Source organism: Falco cherrug, chromosome 19 (assembly GCF_023634085.1).
Source record: "Falco cherrug isolate bFalChe1 chromosome 19, bFalChe1.pri, whole genome shotgun sequence".
Lineage (NCBI taxonomy): Eukaryota > Metazoa > Chordata > Aves > Falconiformes > Falconidae > Falco > Falco cherrug.
The window spans coordinates 6,073,306-6,092,411 of NC_073715.1; the positions used below are offsets into that span (position 1 = coordinate 6,073,306).

Consider the following 19,106-nt stretch of genomic DNA (forward strand, 5'->3'; position numbering starts at 1 on the left):
TCCCCCCACCTTCTCCATCTCTGCTCCTCCCCCCACCATCTCTCCCTCCCTCCTTCCTTCCTTCCATCCATCTCCCCACACACACACTCTCTCCACCCCTCCATCTCCCCCTGCTTCCTTCCTTCGGTCCATCTTCTCCCTCCATCCCCCATCTCCCCCCATCCCCCCCTCCCTTCATCCTTCCATCCATCCCTCTCCCCTCCCTCCCTCTCCTTCCCTCCCCCCACTCCTCACCGGGCCGGAGGAGCATCCGGACGCTCTGGGGGCCGCAGCTGGGTGGGGGTGCCCCCCCCCCCTGCCCCCCCTCCTCATCCCTCAGCACCTGCACACTGCTGTGGGGGCTCCACCACGGCGTCGGGGGGGCACCCAGCGCGCTCCAGGGCCTCTCGCGGGGCGCAGCGGGGGGGCTTCTGGCAGCCCCCCCCGCGGGAAGTCCTGGGGGGGCGGGGGTCAGCGCCTGCACCCCCACCCAGCCACCCCATTGCCCCACCACCCTGCACCCCACAGCTCTCTGCAGTGCCCTCCTGCACCCCGTGTTCCCCAGCACCTACAGACACAGCACCCATCTCCCCACATCCCGTACCCCAAATTCCCGGCACCCAGCACCCCACATTCCCTGCGCCCAGCACTCCCAGACCCAGCACCCCACACTTCCTGCACCCAGCACCCCGTACCCCGTGTTCCCTGTGCCCAGCGCCCACCCCAGACCCAGCACCCATCTCCCTGCACCCAGCACCCCCAGTCTCAGCACCCCACATTTCCTGCACCCAGCACCCCGTACCCCGTGTTCCCTGTGCCCAGCGCCCACAGACCCAGCCCCCCACATTCCCCAGCCCCCAGCCCCCCACATTCTCAGCCCCCAGCACCCCCGGCCCGGCGGCAGACAGGCAGGTGCCGGGTGCTGCGGGGGGGGCCACCCACCCCCCCCCGGCTGTTTGTCACTGAGGTTTTGCCGCTTCCTGGCGACAAACCGCGGGACGGGGGGTGTCACGCAAAGGAGTGGGGTGGGGGCTTGCCACCTACGGCACGTGGGGGCCCCAGGGACCCCCAGGCATGTGCTCCCCAGGGAGCCTGTGCCCCCCCCCCCCAAGACCCCTCCCCAGCACAGAAGAGACCTTGTGCCCCACTGGGGACGCACAGGGACACCGTGTCCCCCCCCTCCCAATACACGGCCATCCCCATGGGGACACGGGGGACCCCACAGCATGTGGCCACCCCATGGCACCCCAGTCCCCCCACCGCACACTGCGACCCCCCAGGGGACCCCAAAATCACACCACAACCCCCACGGAGGTGGGGACCCCCTCGAGCCACCACGACCCCCAAGAGCGCAGGGACCCCCCAAAGCCCGGCCCCCAGCACCCTGCGTGGGGGTTGGGGGAGGGTCATGGTGGGTCCAGGGTCAGGGCAGGGGTGAGGGGGTCGAGGGGGTTCAGGGTCGGGGGGAGTCTGGGAGAGGTCAGGGGGGTGGGGAGGGGTCCAGGGATGGAGGGGTCGGGGGGGGGGGCCGCGGGGGGGGGTGTCGGGGGGGTCCCCGCACTCACCGGGTCCTCGCACCAGGCGCATCGCGGGTGGGAGCGGACACACGCCTCGCAAGACGCGTGGGGCTCGCAGGACCCTGGGGACACCCGGGGGGGGGTCAGAGGGTCTGGAGGGGTCAGCCCCCCTCCGTCCCGTGTGCCCCCCCCCTCCTCACCTGCCCCAGCCCCCCCCTGGGCCACCAGCAGCAGCGACAGCAGCAGGCGCCCACCCGGCCGCCCCATGGCCCCGGCGCGACTGTGAGACGGGGCGGGGGGAAGGGGGGGGGGGAAGGGGGGGGGGGAAGGGGGGGGTGGGGCGGGGGCCGCATCCTGCCCGCAGCGGGGGGGGGGGCGAAACCCCGCAGGTGCGGAGCCGGAGCCGCACCCTGACCCCCACCCACCCCGCAGGAAGGACCCAGGGGTCCGCCTTTCCCCCCCACCCCCCACCCCGGGAGGGGGGCACCGTGCCGGGAGGGGGGGGACCCCTGGGTGGGGGTCGGGGTCTGGACCAGCGGGGCACCCCGGGAGGGGGCGGTCGGGGTGCCGGAGGGGGACACAGGGGCACTCGGGGGGGAGCGGGGTGCGGGAGCAGGAGCACCCTTGGGTGGGGGCCGCGGTCCCTGGGCGCCCACAGGGGCGTTTGGGAGGGGGTCGGGATGCGGGGAGGGCAGGAACACCCTTGGGTGGGGGTCGCGGGTGCCGGGGGCACAGGGGCACTCGCGGGGGGCAATAACGCCCTTGGGTGGGGGTCGGGGTCGGGGTGCCGGAGCACTGGGGGGGAGGGGCCCAGGAACACTCTTGCCTGGGGGTCGGGGCGCCGGGGGGTCCCGGTGCGGCTCCGCAGGGCTGGGGCGCCCCCCCGCGAGGACCTGCAGCCCCCCCAAGTGTCCCCACTGTCCCGGGGGGGGTTCCAGCACCCCAGGGTGCCCCCCCCCCTCACGCCAAACTGTCCCCCACCAACCCGGGGTGGGTCCCCTAGCGGTGCCCCCCCGACCCCCCCGAGCACACCAGGACCCCCCCAAATTTCCATCACTTTATTTTGCAAAAATAGAAAAGTCCCGTCTCCCCCCCAGCAAGGGGGGGCGGGTGGGCTGTAAACATGGCAGGGGGAACCCCCCGGCGACGGGGGGGGCAGCTCGGACACGGGGGGGGAGGGGGGGCAGCAGGGGGGCAGCGGCAGGGGGCCCCCCCCCCCGGGGCCGGGGGGACCCCGGTGTAAACGCAAAGGAATAAATAACGGGTGAAAAGTGCTGCCCCGGGGGGGGGGGGCACCCCCCCGTGTAGTGTAACAGCCCCCCTCCCCCCAAGGGCTGTGCACCCCTAAAATAAGGGGGGGGCATATTGGGGGGGCAGGGACATCCCCCCAAACCAGGCTTGCGGGTAACAGACGTTTGGGGGTGGGGCAGTTTGGTCCGGGGGGTTGTTGGGGTGTGGACACCCCTCCCCCCCAAAGCTGCCCCGGGGAGGGGGGCACCGGGCAGGGCCCCCCATGGCATTAGGGTCACCATGACTATGGCTTGGACCCCCCCCAGCAATACAGGGGGGGTTGCGGGGGGTCACCTCGTGTCCCCCATCTTTGGTCTCTATAGTGTTCTGTGCCGGGGGGGGGGGGAATGGGGGGGGATTTTGGGCCCCCCCCCACCCCAACAGCGTCAAAAAGCAACACCCACAAGCAGCTGCTCCCCCCTCCCTAAAATATAAAATAAACCAGCTAATAAAATGCCCCCCCCACCCCCCCCCCGGCATGGGGGGGTCCTGCCTGTACCCCAGCAGTGCTCGGGGGGGGAAATGGGGGTGCCCCCCCCAAATCCACCCTGTCTCCAATAAATAAAGTCCCCAACGCCTGGGTGCCCCCCCCCCCTCCAGCTTGATGAGGGAGGAGGGCGTAAAGGGGGGTGGGGGGGCACCCGAAGGGTGTCAGGCATCAATTGGGGGAGGGGGGGCAATTTCTGTCCATCATTGCCCCCCTCAAATCCCCCCAATACAAGGGGGGGGCGGCAGAGGGGCGGGGGGGGGCTTTGGCATGAAGCTGAGGTTGGGGTGGGGGGGGCCCCCCCGGGCCCCCCAGCTTAAGGCAATAGCTGTGCCATGGGGTCTCCCCAGGCCGACTCCGTCAGTCTCTGGAGCCCCCCCCAAAATTGGGGGGGGGGGCACCGTGGGGGCTCCCCCTCCCCGGAGTGAGGGGGGGGCCCTGGAGGCAGTTGTGAATGTCCAAGTGCGGCAGGGGGTGGCGGGGGCCCCCCCAGCACAGGCGGGGGGCTATGGGGAGCTGGGGGGGCCGGGGGGGCTGTCCTGGGCGGCAGGGGGCTCCGGGGGCGGGGGGGGGCCCCGCTCCCGCCTCCTCCTGGAACATCTCGGGGTTCTCCAGCATCTCCCGGATCAGGGGGGGCATCGGCCCCGGGATCTCCATCTTCAGCGTGATGGCTCGCTCCGCGCCTGCGGGACCCCCGTCAGCCCACAGCCGGCCTCGCGGCCTGCCCCCCGCTCGGAGCCCCCCGGCTCGGACCCCCAGCTCCAGCCCTCCCTCTGGCTCCGACCCCCCAGCTTCCCCCCACAGACACGTTCCCCCGCGCATCTCCCCATGAGCCTCCCCGCCACGAGCCCCTTCGAGCCCCCCAAACAAGCCCCCGAGCTGCCCCCACGCGTGCTTCCCCGTGCACTTCCCCGTGCACTTCCCTGTGCACTTCCCTGTGTGCTTCCTCAAGCACTTTCCCACACACTTCACCACACACTTCCTCACCAGCATCCCTGCCAGCTTCCCCAGGCACTTCCCTGTGACCATCCCTGCCAGCTTTCCCACACGCTTCCCTGTGAGCTTCCACACACACTTCCCCCTGCACTTCCTTGTGACCATCCCTGCACGCTTCCCCACAGGCACCCCCCGCACGTTTCCCATCGAGCTTCCCCACATGGTTCCCTGCGCACTTCCCAGCGAGCATCCCCACACTTCCCTGCACACTTCCCAGCGAGCATCCCTGCACTTCCCACACTTCCGTGCGCACTTCCCAGCAAGCATCCCCACGCTTCCCTGCGCACTTCCCAGCGAGCATCCCCGCACTTCCCTGCGCACTTCCCAGTGAGCATCCCCGCACTTCCTTGCGCACTTCCCAGCGAGCATCCCCACGCTTCCCTGTGCACTTCCCAGTGAGCATCCCCACACTCCCCAGTGAGCATCCCCACTTCCCAGCAAGCATACCCACACTTCCTTGCGCACTTCCCAGCGAGCATCCCCACACTTCCCAGTGAGCATCCCCGCACTTCCCAGCGAGCATCCCCACACTTCCCTGCACACTTCCCAGCGAGCATCCCTGCACTTCTCACACTTCCGTGCACACTTCCCAGCAAGCATTCCCACACCACTTACCCCTGCACACTTCCCAGCGAGCATCCCCCGCACTTCCCTGCACACTTCCCAGTGAGCATCCCCACACTTCCTTGCGCACTTCCCAGCGAGCATCCCCACGCTTCCCTGTGCACTTCCCAGTGAGCATCCCCCACACTCCCCAGTGAGCATCCCCACACTTCCCAGCGAGCATCCCCGCACTTCCCAGTGAGCATCCCCATACTTCCCTGTGCACTTCCCAGTGAGCATCCCCACACTTCCTTGCGCACTTCCCAGCGAGCATCCCCACGCTTCCCTGTGCACTTCCCAGTGAGCATCCCCACACTCCCCAGTGAGCATCCCCACACTTCCCAGCGAGCATCCCCCGCACTTACCAGCGAGCATCCCTGCACTTCCCTGCGCACTTCCCAGTGAGCATCCCCGCACTTCCCTGCGCACTTCCCAGCGAGCATCCCCGCACTTCCCTGCGCACTTCCCAGCGAGCATCCCCACACTTCCCACACTTCCGTGCGCACTTCCCAGTGAGCGTCCCCCCCTCTAGCCCCACCCCCACGCACAAGCCCCCCCGAGCCCCCCATTCCCCACCCGCACGGTGCCCACCCCCACCCCCCCCCACGCTCCTGGGCCGGGGGTCCGGGGGGTCCCGGGGGTCCCACCCTTGGTGCTGATGCCGCGCAGGTCCGTGATCTTCATGAGCATGCGGGGGAACATGTGCGGCTGGCGCGGGCGGCGGCGACGCGCGTACACCTTCAGCGCCTCCAGCAGCGGCTCCTGCAGCCGCTCCACCTTCTCCGGCTCCTCCAGGTCCATGCGGTCTGGGGGGCACAGGGGGACCGTCACCCCCCGGCCCTGCGCCCGGGTGTCCCCATGTCCCCGCTGCCTCCTGGCCTGGGGGTCCCCGTGTCCCCATGTCCTCCTGGCCCTGAGGTCCCTGTCCCCCCATGTCCCTGCTGCCCCCCATCCCAGACATCCCCATGTCCCCACCACCCCCCATCCCAGAGGTCCCCACGTCCCCACTGCCCCCTGTCCCGGAGGTCCCCATGTCCTCATGTCCCTGCTGCCTTCTGTCCTGGAGATCTCCACATCCCTGCACCACCTCCCATCCCGGAGGTCCCCGTGTCCCCATTGTCTTCTGTCATGCAGGTCCCCATGTCCCCACTACCCTGTCTCGGAGGTCCCTATGTCCCTGCTGCCCCCTGTCCTGGAGGTCCTCATGTCCCCACCACCCCCCATCCCAGAGGTCCCCACGCCCCCACTGCCTTCTGTCCCGGAGGTCCCCATGTCCCTGCCACCTCCCATCCTGGAGGTCCCCATGTCCCCGCTGTCCCCTGTCCCCAGAGGTCTCCAAGTCCCTGCCGCTCCCCATCCTGGAGGTCCTCATGTCCCCACTGCTTTCTGTCCCAGAGGTCCCCGTGTCCCCCACACCCCCCATCCCGGAGGTCCCCATGTCCCCATGTCCCCACACCCCCCGTCCCAGAGGCCCCTGTGTCCCCACCACCCCCCATCCGGGAGGTCCCCATGTCCCCCGCCCCGCGGGGTCCCGCGCCCCCACCGCCGCAGATGAGGCAGATGGCGCTGAGCAGCCCGGTCTCGGTGTCGTCCATCTGCAGCGGCAGCAGCTGCCCGGCGAAGGCGAAGACCAGGTCGGTGAGGGGCCCGAAGCCGGCGTTGTGCATCTGCGTGCGGTTCAGCGTCAGCCCGTCCGAGAACGTCATGGTGTCCTGCTCCGGCGTGTAGCGCGTGCAGATCCGCAGCATCTGGGGGCAGGGGGCAGGGCATGGGGCACCCCCCACCCTGCTCAGAGCCCCCCGGGACCCCCACCAGGAGGGCATGGCCATGGGGCACCCCCCACCCCCCCTGCAGCCCCCCAGACCCTCACCAGGAGGGCATGGGGGGGTCAGGGCTGGCACAGGGCACCCCCAGCCCCCCCCCCCCCAGTCCCCCAGACCCTCACCAAGAGGGTGTGAAGGGGTCAGGGCTGGCACAGGCCCCCCCCCCCCGCAGCCCCCCTGAGACCCCCACCAGGAGGGCATGGCCATGGGGCACCCCCCACCCCCCCTGCAGCCCCCCAGACCCTCACCAGGAGGGCATGGGGGGGTCGGGGCTGGCACGGCCCCCCCCCCCCCGCAGCCCCCCGGACCCTCACCAGGATGTCGAGGCAGGCGGCCTTGAGCAGGGTGATCTGGTCGGCCATGCTGAGCGCGGTGAAGCCGGGCAGGTGCTTGGCGAACTCCACGATCTTGATGATGCACTTGGTGGCCAATTCGCTGAACTTGTCCCACAGCCCCAGGTCCAGCTGCACCCGGGTGGTCAGCGCTCGAGTTCTGGGGGGGGGGGCACGACACACAGCAAGGGGAGTGAGCCCCGGTGCCGGGGGGGGGTGCTGGCCCCCCCCGTGCCCCCCGTGCTCACCGTGGTGTACTTGCCCAGCTGGCAGAGCGAGGGGAAGGTCTCCTGGTGGGCTCTGCTGACCCTCCGCACCAGCTCCTCCAGCTCCGGGCTCAGCTCGTAGCTCTCGGGCACCAGCTCCTCCTTCACCTCCTTCTTCTTCTTGTTCCTGTCATTACGGACGGCTGCGGGGCCAGGGGGGAGGTCAGGGGGGGTTTGGGGGTGCCCCCCCACCCCCTCCCCAGGCGGTGTTTCCTGACACCCCCCCCCCCTTTCAGCGGGGCTCAGGGACAGGATGCGCGAGCAGGATATCCACATATAGCACAATGCAGCCGCAGGGGATGCCAAGCCCCCCCACACCCCGGGGGGGGCACCGGCCAAAGCCCCCCCCCGCACCCCCAGAGGGGGGACACATGGGCCCCTGCTTCCCCACCACCACCCCCAGCCCCAAATCCTCCAGCCCCACGGCGAGGGCGCCCAGCGCCGCGGGGATGGAGCCGATGAGGCGCGATGCCCAGGGAGGGGGCGGACGGCGGGGGGTGCCCCCCCGGGACCCCCCCGGACCCCGGCGCACCTTCCTTGGACATGCCGACCTCGAAGCACTTCTGGAGGCGGCAGAACTGGCAGCGGTTGCGCGTCACCTTGTTGATCTGGCAGTTCTTGTCCTGGTGGCACGTGTACACCATGTTCTTCTGGATGCTGCGGCGGAAAAAGCCCTGGGGGGGGCCACACGGGGGGGGACGGGGGGCTGGCGGCACGCCTGGGGGGCTCCCCCATCCCCCCAACTAGGGCTCCCGCTCCCAGCTCCCCAGGTCCCCCCAGCAAAGCTCCCCAGCGCTCAGGGGGGGTCCCCAGTGTCTGTGGGCTGCTCCCCAGCATCCCCCAGGGGATTCCCCAGTGCCCCCCGGGGGGGCTCCCCAGCACCCCTCAGGGGGTGCCCCAGCTCCCCAGTGCTCCCAGCAAGGCATCCCACTATCCATGAGCTGCTCCCTAGCATCACCCCGAGGGGGGGAGGGGGGCCGTGCCTGGAGGGGTCCCCATTGCCGACTCCCCATTGCCCTCAGCAAAGCCCCCCAACATCCCTGGGGGGGCTCCCCAGTACTCCCAGCAAGGCTCCCTGGTGACTAGGGGTCTCCCCAGTGCCCCCAGAAAGGCTCCCCAGTGCTGGGAGGGGGAGTGTCCCAATCCCCCCAAGGGCTCTCCATTGCCCCCAGCAAGGCTCCCCAGTGCCGGGGGGGTCCCAATCCCCCAGGGGCTCCCCATTCCCCCCCACAAGGTTCCCCAATCCCCCAGCAAGGCTCCCCAGTGCCCGGGCGGGGTGTCCCACTGACCCCAGCAAGGCTCCCCAGTGCCCTGGGAGGCGCCCAATCCCCCCAGAGACTCCCCACTCCCCCAACAATGCTCCCCATTGCTGGGGAGGGGTGGTACGTCCCAATCCCCCCAGTGCCCCCAGCAAGGCTCCCCAGTGCCCAGGGGGGGTCCCACTGCCCCCACAAGGCTCCCCAGTGCCGAGGGTCTCCTAGTGCCCCCAGTCAGGCTCCCCAGTGCCAGCTCCCTAGTGCCTGGGGGGGGTCCCCACGCCCTGCCATAAGGTCCCCAGGGCTCGGGGGGGGGGTCCCCTGCGCCCCCCCCCTCACCTTGCAGCCCTCGCAGGAGCTGACGCCGTAGTGGTACCCCGAGGACTTGTCGCTGCAGACGAAGCAGGGCTTGTACACGCGGGGGGGGGGGGGGCGGCGAGGGCGAGCTGGGCACCATCTCCTCCGAGCTCCTGCTCTGGGTCTCCACGGCTGGGGGGGGGACAAGGCGGGGGGGGGGGGGGGTCAGGCAGCTGCCAGAGACACCCCCCCCCCTCCAAAACCTGCTTGGGACCCCCGAGGCTGGGAGATGCCACCACCCCACGGTGCTGGCCAAGGGGAAACTGAGGCGGGGGGGGGGGGGGGGGGGGAGCCTGGCTGTCCCCATCCTGGGGGGCCGGGGCGACACAAAGTACGGGGGGGGACACACAAGGCGAGGGGGTGCAGCCCAACACCCCCTCCCCAACAACCCCGCAGCCCCAAAACCCAAAGCTGGGGGGGGGCATCCCAGCACGGGGTGGGTGACATCAGTGTCACCGCTGCGGTGGGGGGGATGGGGGGGCGCGGACCCCACCCTGCCTGGCGGGCGCCTGGGGGTGGGTGAGGTTTTTTTTTGTGTGTGTGTTTTTATAAAAAAAGCCGAAATTGCTGAAATTGAGGAAATTCCTGCCCTCGCCCGCGTCAAACGGCCCATTTATAACCAGCCCTAAAGCGGTTGCAGCTGGGCTGGGGGGGGGGCTGGGGGGGGGGGCTGGGGGGGGCTGGGGGGGGAGCCCCCCCTCGCACACGCGTGTGCACACACACAACAAACGCGCACCAGGCGTGCCCGAAACCCAGCGCCCCCCCCCCGCGGTGTGGGTGTCCGTGTCCCCGTCCCGTCCCCCCCCCTGCAACCGCAACCGGGCGCCACACCCTGCGACACCCCCCCGAGGGGGGGGACATGGGGGGGGCCCCCAGACCCGTGTGGGCACCCCCAGTTTGGGGGGAGGGGTCTGGATCTGTCCCCCCCCACCCCCACGCTGTTGGTGCAGCGGGGCGGGTGGGGGGTGGGGGGCACATCAGGGCGCCCCCCTGCCCCGTGCCTCAGTTTCCCTTCAGAGCCAAATTTTGATTATTTTTTTTGGGGGGGGGGGGAGGGGGCTGACCTAAATCCAAGCACCCCGCCCCCAAAACAAACCAGCAACCCCCATGGGGGGGGGGCACACAACGCTGTTGGGACCCCCCCTCAGTTTGCGGGGGTGCATCTGGCTCCAAGGAGAGCTTAATTGGGGGGGTGGGCAGGGGGGACGCCCCCCTCGCAGCCTGGGGGTGCTGCCCGCCCCATGCTGGGCTGGGGGGGGGTCCCCAGCCCCCCCCCCCAGCCGGGGGGCAGCGCGGGGCGGGGGCGGCCCCGCAGGGGTTAAGTGCCACATTGGCAGCGCCGGGCGGGCGCGGCGGCTGAACTGGAACCAGTTGGGCCGGGGAGCTGGGAGGGGGGGGGGCGCGGGAGGGGCGCCCCGCCTGCGGGTACCGCCGGGGGGGGGCGCTCCGCCTCCAGCCCCCCTCCCCCTCCCCAAAGGCGGCGGGACCCCCGAGCGGTGGGACCCCCCCAGCACACACCACCCCCCCCCAGCCTGTTTGTGCCCAGATTTCCGCGGGGGGGGGGGCGGCGGGGGGAGGGGCCTGCCCCCCCGTGGGTGCCCCCCCCTCCAAGCGGGTCCCTACCCGCTGCCCCCCCGTGGGTGCCGCTCCGCGCGCCTCCCCCCAGCGGCCCCCGCCCCCACCCCGGGACGGGGGGCACGACAACACCCCCACCACCCCGCTCCCCCCCCCTTCCCCCCCCCGCGTCACGCCACTCGCACGCGCATCCACACCCACGCGCGTCACACGCGCCCACGCGCTTGCACACGCACTCGCCCGTCCGCGCCCCCCCCCTCCGCGGGGTCTCGCCCGCCCACGCGTGTCATGGCCCCCCCTCGCGTGTCACAGCGCCCCCCGCGCCTCCCCCCGCGACGCCCACTCGTGTCACGGCGCCCCGCGGCGCCCCCGCGTGTCACGGCCCCCCGCGTCCCCCCGCGCGTCACGGCCCCCCGCCCCCCGCGCCCCCCCGCGTGTCACGCCCCCCCCCGCGGCGCCCACGCGTGCCCCGTACCGCGGCGGGGCGGCGGCCAGGCGCAGGGGGGGAGCGCCCCGCAGCGCCCCCCCCGCGCCCCCCTTGCGCGGCGCGCAGGCCCCGCGGTTGGTCACGTCGTGCAGCCGCCGCGGCCCCGGCGGCGCCCCCCGGCTGTCGAACATGGCGGCGGCCCCGGCGCGGCCCCGGGAACGCGGCGGCGGCCCCAGACCCGGCCCCGCTCGCGGCCCCGGGGTGCGGCGCGGCCCGGCCCGGCCCCGGGCCCCAGCCACCGGCGCGGGGCGGGGGGGGCGGGGCCGGGGGGCGGGGCCGGGCGGGGCGGGGTGGGGCGGGGCGGAGCGCCCCGTGGGTGCGCGCCCACGCGCGGTGCCGCGCGCGCGCGCGCAGGGGGCAGCCCCGGACGCGCGCACCCACGCGGTGTCACATACGGTGTCACAGTGTCACACACACGGTGCCGCGGAGTGTCACAGCGTCACGTGGTGTCACACACGCAGTGTCACACACACGGTGCCACACACACGCAGTGTCACACACACAGAGAGTCACACACAAGCAGTGTCACGGTGTCACACACACGCAGTGTCACACACATGCAGCATCATGGTGTCACATACACACAGTGTCACGGTGTCACACACACACAGTGTCACACACACACACAGTCACACACAAGCAGTGTCACACACACGGTGTCACAGTGTCACACACGGTGTCACACACATGCAGTGTCACACACATGCAGCGTCATGGTGTCACATACACACAGTGTCACGGTGTCACACACACAGTGTCACACACATGGCGTTGCGGGGTGCCACAGCGTCACATGGTGTCATATGCAGTGTCACATACGGTGTCACACAGCACCATATGGTGTCACACACGTGGTGTCACAGAGTGTCACAGTGTCACACACACACGGCATCACATATGGTGTCACACACGGTGTCAGTGTCACACAGACACACACAGAGTGTCACACACAGTGTCACACACACAGAGAGGCACCCCAGGAAGGAGAGGTGCCCTGCCTCCAGCTCCCATGTCACCTTCCCCAGTCCCTCCCAGTCCTTGTGTCACCTTCCCCAGTCCCTCCCAGTCCCCACCCCAGTCCCTCCCAGTCCTCCCAGTCCCCATGTCACCTTCCCCAGTCCCTCCCAGTCCTCCCAGTCCCTATGTCACCTTCCCCAGTCCCTCCCAGTCCTTGTGTCACCCTCGCAGTCCTCCCAGTCCTTGTGTCACCCTCCCCAGTCCCTCCCAGTCCTTGTGTCACCTTCCCCAGTCCCTCCCAGGCCCCACCCCAGTCCCTCCCAGTCCTCCCAGTCCTCATGTCACCTTCCCAGACTCTCCCAGTCGTTCCAGTCCTTGTGTCACCTTCCCCAATCCCTCCCAGTCCTCCCAGTCCTCATGTCACCTCCCCCATCCCCCCACACCTCATGCCACCTTCCTCCCCAGTCCTCCCGGTTCCCTCTCATGTCCCCACAGTCCCCATGTTGTCACCCCCCGCCCCCAGCACCCAACCAGGGTGGTCAATGCCTGGGGACACCTCTGTGCCCCGCTGTGCCCATCACCTTCACCTCCCCCTCCTGCCACCACTGTCCCCTCTGTGTCCCCATGTCCGTCCCCATGTCCCCCTCTGCCACCTGTGCCACACGCCATGCCCCCACATCACCCTGTGCCACCCTGTATCCCCCGATGTCACCCTGTACCACCCATCACCTTCACCTCCCCCTCCTGCCACCCGTGTCCCCTGCGTCCCCATGTCCCACTCTGCTACCCCCCTGTGCCACTCTGTGTCCTCCCATGTCACCCTGTGCCACCCCATGTCCCCTCATGTCACCCCTGTGTCACTCCTTGCCACCTCTGTGCTCCTATGTCACCCTTGTGCCACCCCATGTCCCCCCACATCACTCTGTGCCACCCCTGTGCCACCCCGTGCCCCCATGTCACCCTGTGCCACCCTGTGTCCCCCCCACATCACTCTGTGCCACCCCATGTCCCCACATGTCACCCTGTGCCACCCTGTGCCCCCCCACATCACTCTGTGCCACCCCTGTGCCACCCCGTGCCCCCATGTCACCCTGTGCCACCCTGTGTCCCCCCACATCACTTTGTGCCACCCCATGTCCCCACATGTCACCCTGTGCCACCCTGTGTCCCCCACATCACTTTGTGCCACCCCATGTCCCCACATGTCACCCTGTGCCACCCTGTGTCCCCCCACATCACTCTGTGCCACCCCTGTGCCACCCCGTGCCCCCATGTCACCCTGTGCCACCCTGTGTCCCCCCACATCACTCTGTGCCACCCCTGTGCCACCCCGTGCCCCCATGTCACCCTGTGCCACCCTGTGCCCCCCCCACATCACTCTGTGCCACCCCTGTGCCACCACCGTGCCCCCATGTCACCCTGTGCCACCCTGTGTCCCCTCACATCACTCTGTGCCACCCCATGTCCCCACATGTCACCCTGTGCCACCCTGTGTCCCCCCACATCACTCTGTGCCACCCCTGTGCCACCCCGTGCCCCCATGTCACCCTGTGCCACCCTGTGTCCCCCCACATCACTCTGTGCCACCCCATGTCCCCACATGTCACCCTGTGCCACCCTGTGTCCCCCCACATCACTCTGTGCCACCCCTGTGCCACCCCGTGCCCCCATGTCACCCTGTGACACCCTGTGTCCCCCCCCCACGTCACTCTGTGCCACCCCCGTGTCCCCATGCCTGGGGAGGGGACTCACCCGTGCCCCCGGTGCCTCGTGGTGGCCCCCGCACAGGCCCCCGCTCCCCCCACCCCCACCACAGCCAAAAGGTACCAATTAGCCCCCGGCCGCCCGCGGGTAATTAAAACCAGCAGCTGCCCCCCCCCCCCCCCGCCCCCCTGGCTGCCTTGCACGGCCCTTGCACGAGGCCCTGCTGGGGGGGGCAGGCAGTGAGGAGGTGTGCGAGGGGGCACCAGGGCATGCAGGGGGGCGTGCAAGGGTTGCACGGGGGTGCTGGTGCAAGGGTTACACACGTGGTTGGTGCAAGGGTTGCACGGGGTGCTGGTGCAAGGGTTACACACGTGGTTGGTGCAAGGGTTGCACGGGGTGCTGGTGCAAGGGTTACACATGTGGTTGGTGCAAGGGTTGCACGGGGTGCTGGTGCAAGGGTTACACACGGTTGGTGCAAGGGTTGCACGGGGTGCTGGTGCAAGGGTTACACACGTGGTTGGTGCAAGGGTTGCACGGGGTGCTGGTGCAAGGGTTACACATGTGGTTGGTGCAAGGGTTGCACGGGGTGCTGGTGCAAGGGTTACACACGGTTGGTGCAAGGGTTGCACGGGGTGCTGGTGCAAGGGTTACACATGTGGTTGGTGCAAGGGTTGCACGGGGTGCTGGTGCAAGGGTTACACACGGTTGGTGCAAGGGTTGCACGGGGTGCTGGTGCAAGGGTTACACATGTGGTTGGTGCAAGGGTTGCACGGGGTGCTGGTGCAAGGGTTACACACGTGGTTGGTGCAAGGGTTGCACGGGGTGCTGGTGCAAGGGTGCACATGCAGTTGGTGTGTTGATTGCACAGGGGTTGGTGCCAGGCTTGCACGCCTGCTGTGTGCAGTGTGCTCACAACCAGCACCAGTGTCCCTGTCCCCATGCATGTGCTCACGCTCACACGAGGAGTGTGTGTGCCAGGCACATGCGATGCCCTATGGGCTCCAGGGTGGCACAGGCACCTGTGCATGTGCACACGCGTGTGCAAGGCCTCCAGTGTGCCCCCCACTGTGGGTCAGGCCAACCCATGCCCTGGGGCACCGTGGGACACGGGGTGTCACACCAACACGTGTGTGTGTCCCTGGGGGGGGTTAGGGGTGCTGGAGGACCAGCACGGGGGGGTGGGGTGGGCAGGGGTGGACACAGGGACAGGGACAGGCAGGCACCTCCCTGCCCCCCCCGGCCCTCCCCGAACACCAGGATCCCCCCCCAGCGGGGGTGGGGGGGGGGCTGGGGGCTGGGGGGTGGGGCTGCGTGGGGGAAGCGCACATTAGTGTGCACGAGGCGGTGTGAGTGTGGAAGGATGTGCCTGAGTGTGCACAAGCAGGTGTGAGTGTGCCTGAGTGTGCGCAAGTGGGTGTGAGCATGCACGAGGGGGTGTGAACACACACGAGCCTGTGTGAGCACACACAGGGGAGTACACATGAGTGCGCACAACTGCGTGTGAGCATGCACAAGTGTGCACAGGTGCACACAACTCCGTAAGTGTGTGAGCATGCAGAAGTACAGATGAGTGTACATAGGTAAAGGCAAGCGTGCAAGGTCATGCACAAGTGTGTGTGACCGAGCCCGACCATGCAATCACACACACATGTGCCCACCCTCACCGTGCCCCGCAGCGGCCGGCGTGTCCCCGCGTGCGCAGGCGTGCGAGGGCGTGCGAGGCCTGTACCGGCAGCACCCGCCCAGCCGCATTCCTGCTCCCCCAGCTGCACCCACACCCCCGCCCGGGGTGCGCCACCCCCCCCCCCGCCACCCCCAGCCCCGGGTGGCTGGGGGTGCACCAAGGGTCCCCAGGGTCCCCAGAGATGCTCAGTGTGGGCCTGGCATGTGGGGGAACCTTCCTCAGGGGGGTCCTGCTTGGGGATGCACCTTGTTTGCATGGCACAGCCTTGCACGGTGTTGCACGGCATTGCACACCCTTGCAGAATTGCACAGTGTCACACGGCGTTGCACAGCATTGCACGGTGTTGCACGGCATTGCAAACCCGTGCGTGGTTTTGCACGGCACCGCACAGCTTTGCCATGCATTGCCTTTCACTGCACGGCTTTGCACAAGCTTTGCACGGCGATGCACACCTTTGCAAACCTGTGCGTGGTTTTGCACGGCACCACACAGTTTTGCAATGCATTGCTTTTCATTGCACGGCTTTGCACAAGCTTTGCACGGGGTGTAACAGCACTGCACCCAGTGCCCCAGCAGTGCCCAGCATGCCACAGCGTTGCACGACTTGGCGTGGCTTTGCGCGGCACGCTGTGGCGTTGCCCAGTGCTGTGGCATTGCACAGCGTTGCACGGGATTGCACGGCTTTGCTCAGCATTGGACCACTTTGCACGGCATTGCACAACTTTGCACGGCTTTACATGGCTTTGCACAGCATTGCACTGGTTTTACACGGCGTTTTGTTCCTCTGTACCGCGTTTGAAGCCCTTGCACGCCCTTGCACGCCCTTGCACGCCCTTGCACGCCCTTGCACACACTGCCCAGTGCCCCCCATCCCCTCCCCAGCTCCCAGCGTGGACCAACCCCCACTGCCCGCAGCCCCCCCCGCCCGCGCCCCAGCGGGGAAACTGAGGCACGGAGGGGGGCCGGGGGGAGGGGGCGGGGGGCGCGGGGGGCGGGGGCCACAGCCGGCGGGGGCGGGGGCTGCCCGCGGGCCCCGGCCGAACAAAGCCGCCATTGAGCGGCGGGGGGAGGATTTTCCACCCGAACCTTTTTCCATGACCCCATTGGCGGGGCCGCCCCTCCCCCCCGCCCCACCCCCCCACCCCCCCCCCCGCCGCCGGCTCCCGGGCCCTGGGGAAACTGAGGCAGGGGGGCGGGGGGCGGGGGGGGGGGGGAGGGCACGCGCGTGCCGGGGCGGGGGGACACGCGCGTGTGCGCGTGGGGCGTGTCCCGCGGGGGGGACGGAGCGGGCGCGCGCACACGTGGCCTTGCACACGCGTGTGCACACGGGCGCTCGCCCCCACCCGCGCCGCAGCGCCTGGTGCCCGCTCGCTTCCTCAGGCACGCGCCTTGCACTGCACGTTTGCACGCGCGTGTGCCCACACGGCCGCTCGGACGCGCGGGGCCACGCCCACGGCCCCCCACGTGCTCGGCCTCCCCCCCTCCCCCCCCCCCCACTCGCGCCCCCCCCCGGGACACGCGCTGCTGCACACTCGTGTGTGTGTGTGTGTCTGTGTGTGTCTGTGTGTGTGTGTGCGTGCGCGCACCCACCCCCCTCCGCCTGGGGACACCCCCCCCCTCACCTGGCGTGGGCGCGTGGGCGTGGGCGTGGCGCTGGGCGTGGCCCCTGCACGCGCCGTCATGTGACCCCCGCCCTGAAACCCGCCGCATTTTTTCCCAAACCGCAGGACGACGCCAGCGGGGCGCGGGCGACACACACATGGTGGGGACACACATGGCTGGGACGGGGACACGTGTTGCAGGGACATGTGTGACAGGGACATACGTGGCAGGGACGTGGTGGGGATGGACGTGGCAGGGACAGAGACACGTGGTAGGGACACGCGTGGCAGGGACAGGCGTGGCAGGGACAGGGACATGCGTGGCAGCAACACATGTGACAGGGACACGTGTGTCAGGGACGTGTGGTGGGGATGGGGACATGCGTGGTGGGGCACATATGGCAGGGACACACATGGCAGGGACAGAGACGTGTGGTGGAGACATGAGAGTGACACGCATGGCAGGGGACGTGTGGTGGGGACAGGGACATGCATGGCAGGGGCACACATGGCAGGGACACACGTGGCAGGGACACGTGACAGGGACATGTGTGGCGGGGACATGCGTGGGGGGGTTGGGGACATGTGGCAGGGGCATACATGGCAAGGAATGTGTGGCGGGGACAGGGACGTATGTGGCGGAGACACACATGGCACGGACACACGTGGCAGGGACAGGGACACGTGTGGCAAGGGACAGGCATGCTGTGGGGCTGGGATGGTGCCCATGCATAGATGCTGTGTGTGCTGGGTGACACGCTCACACATACATGGTGTGTCCTGGGTGACATGTTTGTGACTGCGTGGCATGTCCGAGGTAACATGCTTGCACACACGTGCCATGTCCAGGGTGACATCCATAGCATGGCCAGGGTGACACCCCTGCACACCGAGGGTGGCACACGCGGCAGCCCTGCACACGCATGCAGCTGGCTGGGGGATGCGGGGTGGGGACACACGTGTGCTACACCCAGTGTGACACATGTGCACACACGTTCCAAAGGGGTGGCAGAGCCCAGCCCCCCCCAGCCCCCTCTGTCCCCCCCCACTGTCACCCCCTTTGTGGCCTGCTGCCCCCCCAGCTTTGTCCCCCCTCCCATGGCCCTTGTGTTCCCATGTCCTCCCGTGTCCCCTGTGCCCCCCCATGGCCCCTGTGTCCCATGTCCCTTGTGCCCTCCCACGTCCCTTGTGTCCCCCCATGACCCCCCCCATCCCCCATGTCCCCTGTGCCCCCCCATGTCCCTCGTGTCCCCCCATGTCCCCCCACAACCCCTGTGTCCCTTGTGCTCCCCATGTCCCCCCCGTGTCCCCACGTCCCAGTGTCCCCATGTCCCCCCACATCCCCTGTGTCCCCCTACCCCAATGTCCTTCATGTCCCCCCGCATTCCTCATGTCCCCTGTGTCCCCTGTGCCCCCCATGTCCCCCTGTGCCCCCCGTGTCCCCGCACAGTGCTGTGGGTACCCGCCGGGGGTGGCATGAGCCCCCCCATGGGAGGTGGTGCAGGGGGGCAGGTGGCAGCAGGGCAGCCCCAGCCCCCGCACCCATGGGTGCTGCCACGTGCGCGGCTTCCCCCCCGCCCCCGGCCCGCCGGGGGATTTACGGCCCAAAGCCGCTGAGCGGGAGGGGGGGGGGGGAGGGGGGGGGCGGGGGGCCGGGCCGTCATGGGACTGGGCTGGCCGGGACCCCCGGCCTCACCGCCGCGGGGAGACCCCCATGGCCTGCGCTGCCTGCTGCTGCCCCCCGCCCACGCCCCCCACCCTGCCCCCTCTGCTGCCCCCAGTGCCACCCCCCCTGCTGCGCCCTCTGCTGCCCCCCGCCCTGTCACCCCCCACCCCGTTACCCCCAGTGCCACCCCCCGCCCTGCTATGCCCCCCCCTGCTGTGCCCCCCCCTGCTGTGCCCCCCCCTGCTGCCCCCTCCCCTGCTGCCCCCAGTGTCACCCCCCCACCCTGCCACCCGCCCCCTTGCTGCCACCCTTGCTGCCTCCCCGCCCGATGCTGCCCCCCCCCAATGCCCCCCTGCCCGCCCCCCCCCGCGCTGCCCCTCCTGCCGCCCCCGGCTGAGCATCAAGTGAGGGGGGGGGCGCCCCCCCCCGCCCCCGTTCCCGGGGAACCCCCCGGCCAGCGCTCAGCGGCTGCGGTGAGTAAGGGGAGCCCCCCCGCAACTGGGGAAACTGAGGCACGGGCAGGGCT

At 69.7% G+C, this 19,106-nt stretch overlaps 1 protein-coding gene and 1 long non-coding RNA gene across 2 annotated transcripts; both read right to left on the reverse strand.

Moving 5' to 3' along the window:
• Nucleotides 1–232: 232 nt before the first annotated feature.
• On the reverse strand, nt 233–1,807 carry LOC129734301 (uncharacterized). The gene is made up of 3 exons (XR_008729950.1): nt 1,697–1,807; nt 1,545–1,618; nt 233–435 (listed from the first exon to the last, which is right to left on the reverse strand). It is a non-coding gene; the product is annotated as an uncharacterized LOC129734301 (long non-coding RNA).
• A 731-nt stretch (nt 1,808–2,538) lies between these two features.
• RARG (retinoic acid receptor gamma) lies at nt 2,539–9,006 on the reverse strand. Its single transcript, XM_055697195.1, is given in 10 exon segments — nt 2,539–3,851; nt 3,853–3,956; nt 5,520–5,678; nt 6,416–6,620; nt 7,010–7,168; nt 7,170–7,187; nt 7,276–7,436; nt 7,826–7,967; nt 8,889–8,981; nt 8,983–9,006. Coding segments are annotated over 10 exon segments (1,137 nt in total). The 3' UTR covers nt 2,539–3,779.
• Nucleotides 9,007–19,106: the final 10,100 nt, after the last annotated feature.